The sequence below is a fragment of the Monocercomonoides exilis genome, assembly GCF_001643675.1.
Source record: "Monocercomonoides exilis strain PA203 chromosome Unknown scaffold26-1319188, whole genome shotgun sequence".
Lineage (NCBI taxonomy): Eukaryota > Preaxostyla > Oxymonadida > Polymastigidae > Monocercomonoides > Monocercomonoides exilis.
Genome location: NW_027150571.1, coordinates 851,599 through 868,540, shown reverse-complemented (window position 1 = coordinate 868,540; position 16,942 = coordinate 851,599). Strand labels below are relative to the sequence as shown.

At 35.5% G+C, this 16,942-nt stretch overlaps 3 protein-coding genes across 3 annotated transcripts; 1 reads left to right on the top strand and 2 right to left on the bottom strand.

Annotated features, from left to right (window-relative positions):
* Positions 1–57: 57 nt before the first annotated feature.
* On the bottom strand, positions 58–1,756 carry MONOS_15416 (putative Autophagy-related protein 27). The gene is made up of 5 exons (XM_067868290.1): positions 1,644–1,756; positions 1,367–1,584; positions 1,217–1,307; positions 951–1,146; positions 58–868 (listed from the first exon to the last, which is right to left on the bottom strand). The coding sequence occupies exons 1-5, from the start codon at positions 1,730–1,732 to the stop codon at positions 710–712; spliced, it is 753 nt and encodes a 250-aa protein (XP_067726334.1). The 5' UTR covers positions 1,733–1,756; the 3' UTR covers positions 58–709.
* A 4,918-nt stretch (positions 1,757–6,674) lies between these two features.
* MONOS_16731 (uncharacterized protein) lies at positions 6,675–7,049 on the bottom strand (the record flags this gene model as incomplete). The annotated part of the gene is made up of 1 exon (XM_067869610.1): positions 6,675–7,049. One exon carries the CDS (start codon positions 7,047–7,049, stop codon positions 6,675–6,677), a length of 375 nt encoding a protein of 124 aa, XP_067726333.1.
* Positions 7,050–8,079: 1,030 nt separating this feature from the next.
* On the top strand, positions 8,080–15,506 carry MONOS_17668 (uncharacterized protein; the record flags this gene model as incomplete). The annotated part of the gene is made up of 2 exons (XM_067870609.1): positions 8,080–10,937; positions 11,016–15,506. 2 exons carry the CDS (start codon positions 8,080–8,082, stop codon positions 15,118–15,120), a joined length of 6,963 nt encoding a protein of 2,320 aa, XP_067726332.1. The 3' UTR covers positions 15,121–15,506.
* Positions 15,507–16,942: the final 1,436 nt, after the last annotated feature.

Here is a 16,942-nt window from a genome sequence, read left to right as displayed (position 1 = left end):
ATATACTTAATATTTCATTGCATTGAGAGTCCAAGAGCAAGCTAATTTTAGAAATTGCCTTTTATTTTCCAATCATTTATTGTTGCTTTTGTGAAAGGTGTAATATTTACTTTTTCAAACTGAGAAAAAAAATATATATGAAAAAGGAGGAAGAAAAAAAACTCTCTTAAATAACGAAAATAAAATCGAAGCATAATTAATGTGTTTTGAAAAATTTTCCATTGTTTAATAATCAAGGAAATAAATGAATGTTAAGCCATAAACTCTGTTTAACGTATGAACGAAGAAAAACGATTGGAAAGCTGTGACAAAATGGAAGATAAAACTATTTGTTATGTTCTCTGCAAACAGCGAGACATTATATGAAACTTTGTAAATAATAAATGGATTAGCCCAAAAAAAAGAAAAAAAGAAAAATTAAAGAAAACAAAATAAAATATCTAAAAAAGATTTGATCAGAAAAACAGGCTCAATTACAGTAACTGAATGAAGCAGCAGATGCGACAGTGAAAAAAAGTGATTGAAGAGTTATCTGCTGTACAAAACCACTCGCTTTAAATAGAGTTTTAATTTCAATGAAATTTAAAAAAGAAAGAAAAGAAGTGAAAGAAACAGAAGAAAAGTATTTCGAACTGTCAAAACGAAAAATTGAAGGAAAAAAAGTGTTATTTCGCAGAAATAAAGTTTGAATAAGAAATATTTTCCTCTGTTAAATTTGGGATTTCTCATCGATTTTTCCGTAGCCGCTCTTTGACTTCAGGCACGGAGACAAACAGAACTTGACTCCGTCAATCACCAAACCAGGAAGGCTTTTCCAGAAATTGACGAATGGAATAATTTCTAGTCCTCTCTTTTTCAGTGCGAAATACTTTTGCGAAAAAAAAATCACGTAAATATTTGAGCAAATTGTTCAAAGCTTTAAAATACAAATAAAAGAAATTGAAACATACCATCACGGGAATTCCAATTGCAAAATACAAAACAGCAAGAACAGATAATATTATAAGCATTACTGATCCAAAGCTCAATTTCTTTTTTTTTGGATCTTTCTTGGGATCCGGCTTATCTGGGTTGTTAGGATCGTCCGGATCTGGCTTAATATTTGGGCACCCTTGTGGGTGTTTCCAAATTATTTCAGCTTCAGAGCTTTAGAAAATAAACAAATTTTGAAAAAAATTTTTTTGATTTAAAATTTTGCAATTAAAAAACGGCAAACTTTGAAAAAACTGAAACATCAATATTTTCTTGTTTGGAACATTGAAATTTAATACTTAAAGTTCTTGAGGTATAGACGCCATTGTATTTATCTAAAAAAAAAATTAGTCCAAAAGTTAAATATCAATAGACATGAATAGAACGCTCGTACAAGAAAATTCAAGTCCAGAATTATTTGCAAGAAAACTAATATCCTCTGGTTTGACTTCCCCAAAGCAGTAACAATACTGACCATCTACATCCATCACAATTTGCTGAAACAAGCAATTATCAGTCTCACAAATTTCTTCATCTTGCCAATATCCAACTTTTTTACGAAAGTTAAAGCGTACATTTCCATCTTCAGTTTTTTGAGTGTAAGGATCATCTCTATCATATGCAAATAATTCAACTTCTTTCAAATGCAAGCACAAATAAAAAATTCAAACGGATCGTGTGAAATTCCAGTAAGGTTAAAATCATCCAGCGTGATTGCTGAATCTAACGAATGAAGTACCAAAAATAACAAAAAAATCATTTTTCTTTTATATATCTAAAATGAATTATGGTTTATGATCAAATTGGAAATTTGAATGGAAACATCAAACATATTATATTGATTGTTTTGTTATCCTCTGGATGATAAAAATAAACATAATTTTTCAAGTCCATTTCTTGTTTATAGCGAAGAGAATTAAAATAATATAATGAAAATTTTAATATAAATTTGGTAATTCATGGGGGGGGGGGGGGGATTGATGAAAATAAGTTTTTCAAAATGAAAAGAAGCAAAAAAAGTTATTTTTGAATTTTCATCAATTCCAAAAAAAAGGAATAGAAAAAGAATAAGAAAGAATATCGTTCCTGATAAACTCATTCATGATATGTGCAATTCTTTTTGAAATGTCATATGTTAAAAATTCTTTTATAATTTATAATTTTCATATACGGGACAAAATTCTTGCTTTTATGAAAAAAACAACGATTAGTTCCAAACTTTTTCTCCAACTTTATCATTATTAGTTTTTCATTTCCATGTCAAAAAAATACAGAAAAATTAAAAAAATGAGAAATACGTTCGAATATTCAGAATGGAACTAATTTCATAAAGCAAAAAACATCATCACATATTGAACCAATTTATGTTCCCCCTCACAAAACTTCACAAGAAAGTTCAAAAAAGCAAAATAAAAGTTTCACTGTAGATTGTGTACAAAATACCGCACATCGAACAAAATTCCGGACAAGATCGATTTCTTGATAAAAACAAAAGAAGAAATTTTGATTATTATTCTCTATATATTTCTGAACAAAACTAACAAATTTGACTTGTCAAACATTCAATTTCATGTCAATCGAATATTTGAAAAAAAATATATTTTTTACTCGGAAATATAGGATTATGTGTTTCTCCGCGATTTTAGTTATTTATATTTTTCTGAGCGCAAATGAGGCTTGCTTGTTTGTTTAGCATATCAAACGAGTTCACATTGTCAAAATATAATCGGAGGAAAATTAATAAAATATCTTCTTTTGTTGTTATTGAGAAAAAAATTATGTCACGTAATTTTTGTAAAAAACTATTATGTGAAAATAAAAAGAAATTGAACCTCAATTTGAATGATTTGAAAATTACTGTTAATAACATTAACTTTTTTCGAAACTAATCATCATCGTTGAAATCGCAGGTATTTCAAATAATTCTACGTCAGATGGCTTATTCATTTTTCATTCAACATGTTAATCGTAATGCATCAAAATCTCAATGATAACGAAATATTTTATTTTTCTGAATAAGTTTTTTTTAAGAAAATAAATTTTATTATCATTTATGTGATTATTTTTGAAATCAAAACTTTTGAAGTGTGCAGATTATTCAAAGATCGATATCCGTTAAATGGAAAAATTAAATGTGAATGCTAATTTTTTGATAATAATGAAAAAGCCAATATTTCAAATGAAATGGGGGAAAACACGTACTTTCAAGCTTTTTATGCACAAAGCACAAATTTATTGTTTCGCTCATAACTTTATTTCTCTTTCTCAGATTTCAAAATAAATATGATTTTCTTATCCGAAAACAGTCATCGTTGAAATAAAAACATAAAGTGTTGTGACATTTTACGAATGTCAAAAAATGGACTCATATTTATAGTGTTTTTTGATATAAAAAAGTCAATGAAAAGTGCATAATTTTTCAATGAAAATGCTTGAAGAGAAATGTTTCATCCCATGCGAATTTATATATTTTGAATTTTATTTGTTTATTTATTTGGGGGATAATATTTTTCTTCAGGCATTTTCATTGAAAAATTATGCACTTTTCATTGACTTTTTTATATCAAAAAACACTATAAATATGAGTCCATTTTTTGACATTCGTAAAATGTCACAACACTTTATGTTTTTATTTCAACGATGACTGTTTTCGGATAAGAAAATCATATTTATTTTGAAATCTGAGAAAGAGAAATAAAGTTATGAGCGAAACAATTTTTCAATGCCTTGTGCGAAAAAAGCTTGAAAGTCTGTCTTCTCCGTTAAATGTTTTGAATTAATTGATTTATTTATATAAAAATAATATGAACCATACCATGAAATTTCCAGAAATCCTTCCATTTTCAAACAAACTTTATCACATAAAGTTTGATCACAACTAAATCATTATCGAAATTTTAATAATCAAATAAAAAAAAAAGTTTTGCATGAACGAAAAATTCACCACTTGCATTCTTTGTAATAATATTTAACAATTCTATCACAAAAAATCCGAAAAAAAAGAGTGACTGAATGTCACTTTATGTTGTGATAAGCCGTTTGTGTTTTATTCTTTTTTTTAATCTGTTTTATTAATAGGGTTGGAGTTTAAAAAAAAAAAAAAAAAAAAAAAAAAAAAAAAAAAAAAAAAAAAAAAAAACCTTTTTTTCACACATCAAAAATGTGTGCATCATGATTGCGAGAGATGAAATGAAAAAAAAATTATTTTGAATGATTGCTAACGTTAGTTATCACTTATTTTTAAAAAGAAAACAATAAATTTATGTGATTCGAGAAAAAGTTTATACAATTTTTTTATAAATTGATTTCTAGCATTATTTAAAGAAATCAATTTGATCATAACCATAATATTTTCGAAAATTTGATATTTTTCATTGAAAAAGACAGATAACAAAAACAAAAAATTCACCACAAACAGGTTTTATAATTTAATATTGATGCATTTAATAAGAGTGAGAGAGAATAAGAGAAAGAATTAAAGAGAGAGAGAAAGAGAGAAAGAGAGAAAGAGATACAAGTTAAAGAAATATTCAAAAAAATTTTTATTAAAAGTTGTGATATGGCTGATCCTTTTTGAAATCATCCTTTCGTTCGAGTTTTGATCAAAATTTTGTTTTCAATGGGATTTGTGTCAAAATTTGTTTGTGCAATAACAACATCATAAACAATAAATGTCCCTATTTCATCTCATCTTTTTCAAAATCCCATTGAGGATAAAAATTTGATTAAAACTCGAATGAAAGGATGTTTTCAAAAAGGATCAGCCATATGCTTTTTAACCAAAAAACCAAGAAAAAGTTTCTAAATGGGTGATTATTTTTGAAATCATATCTTTTTTCGGGGTGTTGGCTTTTCAAAAATTATTTGTTTTCAGAATAAATACAATCTAAACCGGATATAATCAATTCGAATATAATCACATTCGTTTATTGTCACATTTTTCAATGCACCGACATTTTTGGCCTATTTTTCATTCATTTTCCATCGCATATAATCACAGGGCTGAAAATATATGTCAAAATTTTTTTGAAAAGTTCCTTTTGTTTAATTTTCAAATAAAGAAAATATTATATATTTCGACCAAATTTCTATTCACACTCACCAAATTTTGCTGTCATGAAAATACAATCTTGACAATATTATTATTTCCATTTTTGTGAATTTTCGTGAGTGTGAATAGAAATTTGGTCGAAATATAAAATATTTTCTTTATTTGAAAATTAAACAAAAGGAACTTTTCAAAAAATTTTTGACATATAATCACATTTTTCATTATTATGGGTGCTTTTTTCATTGAAAAATCGATTTTTTGATCAAAATTTTCAATTTTTTGATTTTTCAAAATTATGTTAAAATAAGTCTAAATAACATAATAAAATCCAAAAAATTGTTTTTTCTATTGAAAAATGCGTTTTTTATGAAGAATTTTAAAAAAAATAAAAAATTTGACCCAAAATTAATTATTTCATAAATTAAATTTTATTTTCTTCTGTGTAAAGCAGCATCGTGTATAATCACAATCGGATATAGTCACAAAAAGTTGTGCAAAAACCGATGTGATTATATCCGGTTTTGACTGTATTTAAATACAAATACTTTGTTCATAACAATTGTTTACAAAATAAAGGTTTTTATTCAAATAAAGATGATGATTTCTTCAACAAGTTATTTCATTTTTCAGTGTTCTTTTGTTGACATTCAAGCGAAATTTTCGAACCAATATTTTTGAAAGAAAAATTACGTTTTCAAAAATAATAACCCAAATATTCATTAAAGTTGTTAATCCCCGTTTTTTTGTATTTTCGTTATCATTAAATTATCTTTCTTATTTGAAATACTATGGCGAGATAAAAAAAAAAAAAAAAAAAAAAAAAAAAAAAAAAAAAAAAAAAAAAAAAAACGATAAAATATAAATACTATGAATTATTTGTTAACCCATAAAAAAATAAGGTGTTAGAAATAGAAAATTTATCATTTCGTTAAATCAGTGAACGTGGAACTTAAATGTTGTTTGGAATGTGGATGTTTGTTTTTTGTGCTTATTTGAATTGCATTCTTTTTATTGTTATGAATGAAGTCTCAATCAATGTTGGAGAAAACATGAAAGAAGAAGAAATGATTGGATTGAATGGAAACATGCTTCAGATTAGCAAAAACCCTTCAAATACTGAGTATATAAAATGCAACGAAGATCCGACAAGATTGAATAAAAAAATGAAGTTGAGTGAAAATCGTGGAAAAGACTTTCAGAAAGATGAAAAAAACAACAAAGAAGAATTTGGAAAAGAAAATGGAATTTTGAAGAATGTGAATATTTGCAAATCCAGTGAAATTGAGGGTTGCTTGGAATGCTTCAATTCATCAATCATGGAAATGAAACTGTTGATGAGAGAAAAAGGGACAAAAAGAATTCTCATTGTGAAAAAAGGAAGCATTGTTTTGATGAAAGAATGCATTCTTTTTGTTGAGCAGCATTTATCTCCGATAGAACTGGAAGAAAGCTTTGGGTCATTTGTTAACGTTTCTGTTCAGCCAAATGTTGAAGGTTTGAATGAATTTCCTCCTCTTTTCACTTCCGAACAATTTGACATTGACATTTCGAAATCTTCCATTATTTCGGTAAGTGAATCTCATTTCTCATGTTTTTGTGTGTCATCTTCTCCATTCCTCTCATCCCCTTCAATACCCCTAATCTCACTTTCTCAACTGACATTTTTCAATATTTCAACAGCAAATGAGGTTTGCGCATCTCCAACAGCTTCATTTTCCCAAACTTCATGCATGATGAACAGTTGCTCATTTTCATCAGTTAGCGACACATATGATGGCAGGATTGTCCATTCTCTCAACAATCCCTTGGCTTCCTTGTCTGCCTCAAACACCTCGTTTGTTGGATGTTGCAGGACAAGAAATGTTGTATGTGAAGGAACTGCAGACAATAAGCTAACACCAGGGAGACAGAATGAAACAAAAAATGGGACAAACACTTTTATTTGGTGTGAGTGGAATGGATCGAAAGCAACAGGAACAAGCGATTCATTCACCGATGGGATATCAAGTGGAGGTGCAATCTGCATGTTTAATCTGGGTAATGGAATGCTTTTTGTTTCTCAATGCACTTTCGATGATTGTGATGCTTATTATTCAGGAGGAAGTATTCATTGCTATTGTATTAAATCCGTTCATATTTCAAATAACTCGTTCAACTGTTGCAGCGTTCAAAGAAATGCTGGAGGAGGGATGTGCATTTATGTGATTTAAACATGTGTTCAGATCAGCGAATGTGAATTTCAGAGTTGCAAAGCAAATTACAATGGAGGAGGACTTTTTCTCGAAAATTTTCAGGTTTCGGGATCGGATTGCATTCCGACAGAAAATGGAAAAGGGGAGAGTGCTTGTGTGTTCAACTGCTGTTTCACTTCATGCTCGGTGACAAATACACTTGGCGGAGGTATGTTTTGTAAAACTGTTCCTGCGACACAATTCAAAATGAGGAGCATTCAGTTTATTTCATGTTCAGCATCGTCATATGGTGGAGGATAGTATCTTTATCCATACAGGCAAGCATCACAAAATGATGTAATTTATTGTTATTTCCTGTTTTTCCATGAATGCAAATGCTCTGCAGATACACCATATGGGCATGATATGGTATATTATGATTACTACAGTGTATATTTATCCCAAAATAATCCGTTCTATGAATGTTACACCACAAACACAGATGAGAAGAGAATGTGCTATGCCTACAACTACTCAAATGCAAATACTTGGACATATCAGCACACAGAAAAGTGGGATTGGCTGAAGGATAAGACTATTTTTGTTTCTGTGAATGGGAGTGATGCAACTCCGCTTTGTGGGGCAAACGAATCAAGAGCATGCCGAACCATTGGTGTTGCAGTTGATAAGAGTGTGATCCAGGTCAATTTGAATATAACGCTGATGGAAGGGAATCATCAAAGCGAGACAACAACAATTGAGATTGGGACAAAGAAGATTTCAGTCATTGGGAAAGGAAGGATGGAGAGTTCGATTGAAATGAAATCCCTTTCATCAACTGGATCGCTGTTCAGTGTTTCAACAGGTCACCTTGGTTTGTTGCACATGAAGGTTGACTGTAACTCAAATACAAATCCTTCGCCGAATGTGGCTGTGGTATCTGATGGGAGTGGGTCACTCTCATTGGAGGATGTTGTGATTACAAGGAGTAATGTTGGAGAATATGTTATTTCTTCGTCAGTGTTTGCGGTTCCACTTTCACAGCTGTCGATGGTTGATGTGGAGATCAAAGATATGAATATTTCTCAATCGTTGTTCTCTGAACCTGTTTTATCTTCTTCTTCATCTTCCTCCTCTGCCCTTTTTTTGACATCCACAGTATCTGGAGGGAGCACGCTGGTGAACTTAACGGTGAAGAATGTGAAGTTGATTGAAGGAGATGGGGTGGTTGTGGCAAAGAGTGTGGCAGAAGGGGAGACATTTGTTGTTCAGAATGTGACAATCGAAGATTGTGGGTGTGAAAATGGCAGTGGAGGAGGAATCAAGGTTGAGATGGAAACAGATGCAAGCAAGCTTCAGGTTGAAAGAACAACAACATTCAAGAGATGCAGAAGTGGCAAATATGGAGGAGGGATGATGCTGCATCTGGCTGACAACTCGATTGACTTCTCGATTGCGTCAGTTGACTTCTCAGGGTGTTCTGCCTCATTGGGAGGGAATTATGTATTTGTGAATGGGAGCGATTCAGTGAGCTGGGGAATAACAAGAGAAAAGCTGAATGTTCAACATGACAGTTCAAAATACAATGAGATTGTGGGATATGATCGGAGTGACACAACAATGGGGCTGTTCCCACTGAATGTGTATTTGGATTCATATCCAGATGCAGCACATGCGGGGAAGGGGAAGGATGGGCTGGGTGGATACGACTCGTGGTTCTGTGGGTTTGACTATTATCCGTGTACCACCATCACCCATGCAGTGCAGGTGAGATATCCAGGCACAAACAAGAAGATCGAATTGGATTCAGGATATGAGCTTGCTGAGACAGTTGGAATGACAGATGGCCATGAATGGGAGATATCATGTGTGACAAAAGGGATGGAAGTTGGGGTGAAAGCACCAGAGAATTTTGAGTCATCTTGTCTGATTGATGTGCAAAGCAAAAGTTCAATGAGAAACATCAAGTTTGGTATTCCATCTGCTCTATCTGGTGAAACATCATCATCTCTGATCACATCCAACTCCACACTCCTCACACTCACTGACTGTTCTGTTGTTTGTTCGTCTGAGAATTCCATTGGATACAGTTTTGTGAATGTGATTGGGGGAAAAGTGAAAGTGGAGAGATTGGTGATCAGAGAGACATTGATATTTGGAGAACATTCGCTGATTGAGTTTAGTGAAGGGGTGGAATCAGTTGTGTTTTGCGGATGTGAGGTGAACAACATTGAGAAGAGAAGTGGAAATGGAGGATGGGTGAGTGGAGTGGTTGGGGCAGAGAGAGATGAGGGGAAGAATGGGATAATTGTGATTGAGTCGTGTGTTGTGAAGGGGTGCAGGTGTGTTGGTGGAAGAGGAGGAGGGATGAGTGTTGTTGTGAAGGGGGAAGGGAGTGTTGTTGTGAATGGGAGTTGTGTGATTGATGGGTGTGAGGCGAAGGGTTCGGGGGAGAGTTCAGATGGGAGAAGTGAAGGGAGAGGGGGAGGGATGATGATTGTGATGGAGAGCAGGGATGGTTCAATGAAAATGGAATCTGGAGGAGAAGGTTTGTTTGTGTTTGGAGAGGATAACAAAGCTTCATATGGGAAGGATGTGTTTGTTGAATGTGGTGGAGGAGTGTTGTTGGAGTGGAAAGTGAATGGGAGCTCATTTTCATTTTTTGATTTTGGTGTGATTCCAACAGATGTGTTGAAGTTGTGTGGGAGTGAGGATGGGAGAGAAGGGGAAGTGATTCCGCTGTTTGTGTATTTGTGTTCAATGGGGACAAAGCTGAGAGTTGATGGGAGAGGAGAGAGGGCACTGGATCAGAGCCATTGTGGGTTTGAGGAGTTTGGGTGTTTGACGATTGACTATTGTGTTGGGAAGAGAGCGAACATCAACATTCATGAAATTGAAGTTATCTCAGAATCATGGATAAAGAATGAGATGAAAATAGCATCATTTGAGGTTCGTGTTTCAGGGAAAGAAGAAGGGATGAGTGTGCTTGTGAGGGATGAAGGATCGATAACCCAGAACAACCTCATTGAGTGCACAAAATCATTTGAGATGAGACATTTGACATTTGTGCTGAATGAAGAGATGAATGGGAAGAGAAGTGGATTTATCCACTCCTCATCATCAACCATCACAATCACTAGCTGTTCAGTCACATTTGGAAATGATGAATTGATTGGATACAATGTGATTTGCATTGAGGGAGGATGGCTGGTTGTGGATGGATTTGTGATGGAAGGGGGAGTGAGAATGAGTGGGAAATCACCAATAGTGATCACAAATGGAGTTGAATTGGAGATGAATCACAGCCGAATGAGTGGAGTGGGAGTGACAGATGGAATTGGAGGGGGATGTTTGAATGTGGAAATGGGTGTTAATGGGATTGTGAATATTGAGGGATGCAATTTGTCATCAGTGTGTTCAGGGGGGAGTGGGATGAAAGGGGGAGGGATGAAGATATCAGTGGGGAAGGGAGGGAGGTTGGAAATGAAAAATGTGAAATATTCAGGGTGTGAAGTGCCAAGAGAGGATGTTGAGGATGGAGGAAGAGGAATGGGAGGAGGGATGTTTGTGAAGCTGGCAGATGAGATGGGAACATTTGTGATGGAAGGGATGGAATTTGAGGGGTGTGATGGGTGGAAAGGGAAGAATGTGTTTGTGTCAGGATGGGATCTGAGAGAGATTGTGAATGAGGAGCACCTGAAATGGGAGATAAAGGAAGAGGAGTTGGGATCATTGGATGAGTTGTGTGGATGGGAGAGGAAGACGACAGGAGAGGAGGGATATGTGATTCCATTGGTTGTGTATTTGTGGAGGAACTGAAGTGGAAATGGGTTTGTTTCTCGAGAGAAAGGAGGAGACTTCAGTGGGTGTGGGTATTCCGAAGCACCATGTTCATCGATTGACCACTTGATATCACTTCGATATCCAACACTTGGAGAAGGGGAAACTCATATTGCCATTGTGGGATCAGGGTTGCTGAGCCATTCAATATCATTTTCTTCTTCATTTTCATCTTCAATTTCTTCATCAATATCAGAGTCACAAAAAGTTGTGATTGAAGGGACAAAGAAAGGGACAGGGGTGACGATCAGTGATGAAGATGAGAATGATTTGTCTGATGATGATTCAATGATATCCTCGAATGTGAGTCTGTCATTTGTGAATGTGTCATTCACCAAGCCATCCATCACAACCCATCACGAAGTGTTGATTGAATCCTCTGGAGCAAACACATTATTGTCAGTTTCAGATTGTTCATTTGGCCCAGGGAGGGGGGTGGCAGAAAGTTTTGGATATTGTGTGATGAGAGTGAATGGAGGGAGTGTTGTGATTGAGAGGTGTTCGTTGAGTTTGATTTCAGAGTTGAAAGGGTTGATTGCCTTCAGTCCAAGTGCAGGTGAGGTGACACTTCAGAATGTGAACATCTCATTTGCTGGAGTGATAGAAAGAAGCCTGATTTCGATGATGGAAAAAGATAACCAGATGAATGGAGAAAAGAAGGTGTTTTCAAATGGGAACAGACCAGTTTTGAGGGTTGTTGGGTGTTCATTTGCGAACATCACGAATGAAGGGATTGGAGTGAGTGTTGTTGATGTGGGATCATTTGAGGATGGGGTGGAGTGTGTGATGGATGAGTGTTCGATGTCGAGTTGCAAGAGTGGTTTGAGTGCTGAAGGAGGGGGGGTGAGAGTGGTGCTGAAGAGTGGGGAATCAGTGTTGAAAGTGAATGGGAGCTCATTTTCGATGTGCAAGTGCTCGAGTGAAACAGGGTGTGGAGGAGGGCTGTTTATTGATGGATCTGACCCAAATGCGAATTATGGAAATAAAAGTCAGATTCCACCTCTGAATTTCAAGATTGTGAACATTCTGTTTGTGATGAATGAGGCACATGTGGGGAAAGACGTGTTTGTCAGATGCCACTCGATTGCTCACCAGATCAACGAAACACTGTTTGCACTGAACTACAACCAGGAGTCACTGAACTCGAACAACTCGATCTGTGGGAGGGATGGTTGGAGCGAGGGAGATGTTGATCTGATTCCGCTGATCACATTCTATTATTCGGCACAGGTGTTTGTGAGTGGGAGAGGGAGTGATGGGAGGGGGTGTGGGGCACAGAGCAACCCATGTGTGAGCATCGACTGTGGGGTTGAGCACATCGAGGAAGGGGTGATGAATGGGATTCTGATTGATGGGGAAGGGTTTGTGAGGAAGGAGTGTGTGATTGGAGATCTGGTTGTGAATTCATTGAAAAAGACACAGGGGATTGTTTGGTTGAACGGCAAGATTGAGAAATCGGGTGAGAAGGATTGTGTGATGGAGTTTGTGAATGAATGTTCAGTGGAGAGGTGCTCATTCCAGTTTGAAAATGGATTTGAGGCTTTTCACAATTGTCTCATGAAAGTGAAGAATGGATCACTGGAGATACAGAAATGTGAATTCTTCTATTTCCCAACAACAACAGTTGAGGAAATGAAGTTGAACAGTTCAGTTGTGAGTGTGGAGAGTGGAGAGCTGAAGATATTTGATTCAACATTCAGAGATATTCATTCAACAATATCAGTTCTTTCATTTTGTGAAGAATCAGAAGTGACAATTGATGAAACAAGAATGTCGAACATCAAATGTGAGGGAGATGTTGTGAGTGTTGGAGGGAAAGCGAAGGTGGAGATGAAAGAGATGGGAGTTGAGAATGTGACATTGCTGTTGGAGGGATGTGTGATTGGGATGGAAGATGCTGAGCAAGAGGTGAGTGTGCTGAACAGCTCATTCGGAAAGTGTGTGAATTCTGTGGATAAGGGAAGCATGATGCAGATTAGAAATTCCAAGGATGTGAGGGTTGAGATATGTGTGTTTGATGGAGAAAGAGAAGATGAAATAGTCAATAAAGATAACAATAGAAAAGAGGGATTATGCAAATGGAATGGGTCATTGGTTGATGTTGAGAAGAGCAAGGTGGAGATGAGGGAAACAACGATTATGAAGAGCAAGGGAGGAGGGTTGTGGGTGAGTGGAGGGAGTGTGAGAATTGAGAAAGGAGAATTTGAGAACAACAACCCATCGATCGAGGGATATCCATCAGCTCGAAGGAATGTGATTTGTGAAGGGGATGGGGAGTTGGATGTTGTGAGTGTGAAAGGGGGAGATGGAATGTTGCCAAACACATCGTTGTGGATATTGGATGAGGGATGCGAATTGGGAGGGATAGCAACTGAAAGAGGATCATCATTTTTCATCCCTGTTTTGGAAGAAGTGAAGAATATTTCTCAGCCAAATGGAAATGTGGAGTTGATGATTGTGGGAAAGCTGCTTCTGCCATGTGATCTGTCAGTGAAGATGAGCATGGGAAATGGGGATGAAGAGGAGATTGTGAGAAAGGAAATTGAAGAAGAAGGGTTTGTGTCAGAGAATGAGATTCACACATTTATTTCATGTTCGGAATGGGAGAAGGAGAGAGAAGAGACAGAAGTGAGTGTGTGGATTGTGTTTGGGAAAGGAGATTCACCTTCATCAACAGAGCCATATATCCTGAAGAATAGGAGTGAAAGTGCTGGAAAAGGAGATGAAAGGATTGTTGAAGGAGGGAAAGAAGGGAAATCATCATGGGCTGTTTTTTGTTTGATATTTATTGTTTTGTTTTTGATCGTTCTTATTGTATCTGTGATATTCATTGTTCGATGGAGAAAAGCAAAGAAAGAAAACAAAGATCTGAGAGAGATAGTGAATGATAATATCAAAAAGGATCCGAAGGCGTTTGAGATGGTGACGATGGAGATGTCACCTGAAGAGCAGTGGAGGAGAGCTGAGAGAGAGGCTGAGAAGAAGAATGAAGAGAGGATAAAGAAGAGAGTTTATGAGAAAAGCTTGGGACACTCGGAGTCATCTGAGCATCTTCTGTCTGAGAGTGGATCGACTGAATATATTCTGGGAAGGGATTCAGACAAGATTCCTCAATGGATGCTGGAGAAGGTTGAAGAAGAAGAAATTAGAAAGAGAACTCCTTCGCCATCCATCTCATCCACTTCAACAACAGACACTTCAGACACAGATACCACTTTTGTTCGATCAGAGAGCATGTGCCCTACCACCTCTTCTATGTCGAATCTGGTGGATGCAATTGCTTGTTCATCGCCTCATGAGAAGCTGATTGTGGATCTGAGGGATTCATTGTTCATGCTGCTTCATGGAAGGAACAAGACAAAGGAGATGGCGATTGGCTCGTTGAAAGAAAGAGAACAAACAGCTGCCCAGATCTTGTTCTGGGTGGCCAATCTGGCACTCCACTCTTTTGATGAAATGGAAAATGGATTGTCTTCTCTTTCCACTCTGAGTCCTCACATTGTGTTGTTTTCAGAACACATGGTGATCTGCATTGTTTTGCACTCTGACTTCTCACCTGATGATAGTTCAGACTCATCATCCATCTCATCATCGACTATTGTGACATCTGCCAGTGACAATGACGATGATGATAGTGACTCTCTTCCTTCTTCTGCCTTTGAGGATGATGAATACAACAGAAAGGAGTGTTTGAGGTGGAAGGCGCCAGAGCTGCTGGTCAACAAGAAGATGGGAGCAACAAAAGAATCAGTTGTGTTTTCGATAGGGATGATGTTGTGGGAGTGTCTGACACTGGAGATCCCGTTTGGGGAGTATGAAGGAGAGGTGGCAGGGCAGAAGATTGTGAATGGGGAGAGGCCGAATTTGTGTGTTGTGAAAAGCTTCACGATGAAAGGGATTATTGGGAAATGTGTTGAAGAAAGGGCAGAAGAGCGGATGGGGCTGGGGGATGTGAAGAGGGGGCTGACACAGTGTCTGCCAGCAGGGTCGCTGATCTTCACGATGACAGATGCGATGGACTATGTTGGAGAGTCATGTGCTGTGGAGGGGAGCGAGTGTTTGGTGTCGAACACAGGAGCAGAATGAAATATGGGGGAGAGAGGAGGATGAGGATGTTGATTGAGATGAAATGGATGAAATGGGTGGATGAGTCTTGGAGCAAGGGGCTAATGTGTGTGTACATGGGGATGGGGATGGGGAAGAGGGAGCGAGTGCAAAGTGGAGTGTGACGTTGCTGTCGCAGTGTGTTGAACTTTGCAAGAGAGAGCCGAACAGAAAGTGAGGGGTATGAAAGTGAGGGGTATGAAAGTGATGGGCAGGAAAAAGTTCAGTATCTGGAAATGTGCTTTATTCTGCAAGTGGAGAGAATTGGATGATCATTTCATTGATTGGTTGATTGTGTGAATGTTTTTCTTGTTTTTATGTTTCATGCTTTTATTTTTTGAGAATTTTGTTTTTGCATTTCTATGTTTTGTTAGAGAGAAATACTCAGAATTGAATGGAGATCAATCTCTCTTGTGAAATGAAAAACACTGAATGGAGCCAATGCTTGTCTTGAGATTGGAAGGCTTAATCAAATTGAATCTGTTTGAATGTCTTCTTTTTTCTTTTCTTCTCTTCTCTTCTCAGGAAGCAGAGCTGATGGGCACAAACACCGGAATGGACAGATAATACCACAACAATAAAAACGATTCAGTAATCATGTCTATTGATAATTGAATGTGATGAACTTTGTTTTCAAAAGTGATATATATGAATAGCTATATAAATTTAATGAATGTGTTATTTTCTTTTTTTTTTTGAAGAAGAAGAAGGTTTGTTGATTTGATGCTATCAAATGTGTGAGATCAAAAGATAAATGGGGGATTACAGATTGAGAAAGAAATTGAATTTCAGTGTGAAGTGATTGAGGGGAGTCACTGAAATATCAAATGTTTCAGACAGTATTGTTCATGCATGAAAACAACAAATTCATAAAAGATTATTTAAATTGAAAATAGCACTCACATATTCTTAATCAAATGCGATATGAAAACCTGGTTAATTTTTTTAAGCTCTGAAAAATTACTTTTTTTGAGTTAAACTAACAAAATTCGAAATTCAAGGCAAATCACACAAACTATTGTATATTTTTAAAAACGTCTTCTGAATGATTATTAAAATTTTTCTCTCGTTCCGACTTTTTCGAAATCAAATATGGTGAGTTATTTATCTTATCCACTTTTTTTATCGGTACCTAAAATTTCTGGCTCTCCAGAGCACTTTCAGAAAAAAATAAATAATAGAAAATTAAAAATATTAATAATTAGGGTAATTGCACAATATACGACCGTTAATAAAAATTTGTGAGGATGATTATAACATTATTATTAACTGTTTCGTAAAGTTATGATGTCTATCTTTTTTGTGGGAACTTTTGTTTTAAAATGAATCAAATTATTTTTTCCCTCAAAATTGGTATTGATCAAAAATTTTTTAACATCAATTATATTCAACAATAAACAAAATAAACAGATTAATATTTTCAATTCGACCAGAACGCACTCAAATATGCTTTGAACATATTCAATTTAACAAAACCCCAATTTTAATAGAACATTTTTTGATCAATGTTAAATAATTTTTATAGTTAATAAAATAAAGCAATTTATGCAACAGAATTTAACCCTTACAAGTTGATTTTGGATAAAACCCTAACATTAAAACTGTGATAAAATAAGCAAACAAATAAAAACACTAAAAAAACTCAGTTATTTCATTTGAAATTGAAAAGGATTTAGAATTTTCTAGAAAATTTAAAATAAAATATTTCACAGTTTCCGCACACAATCATCAGAAAAAAACTTATGTGCACAATATGTTGTTATCATAGCTGTGGAATATGACAATTTTGTGACCGGTCGTATCT

Coding starts and splice junctions, on each gene's coding strand:
- MONOS_15416 (XM_067868290.1), bottom strand. CDS start 1,732: ATGATTTTTTTGTTATTTTTGGTACTTCATTCGTTAGATTCAGCAATC. Junction 1,585..1,643: donor ACTGGAATTTCACACGATCC/GTTTGAATTTTT, acceptor TGCATATGATAG/AGATGATCCTTACACTCAAA. Junction 869..950: donor CAATTGGAATTCCCGTGATG/GTATGTTTCAAT, acceptor TTTTCGCAAAAG/TATTTCGCACTGAAAAAGAG.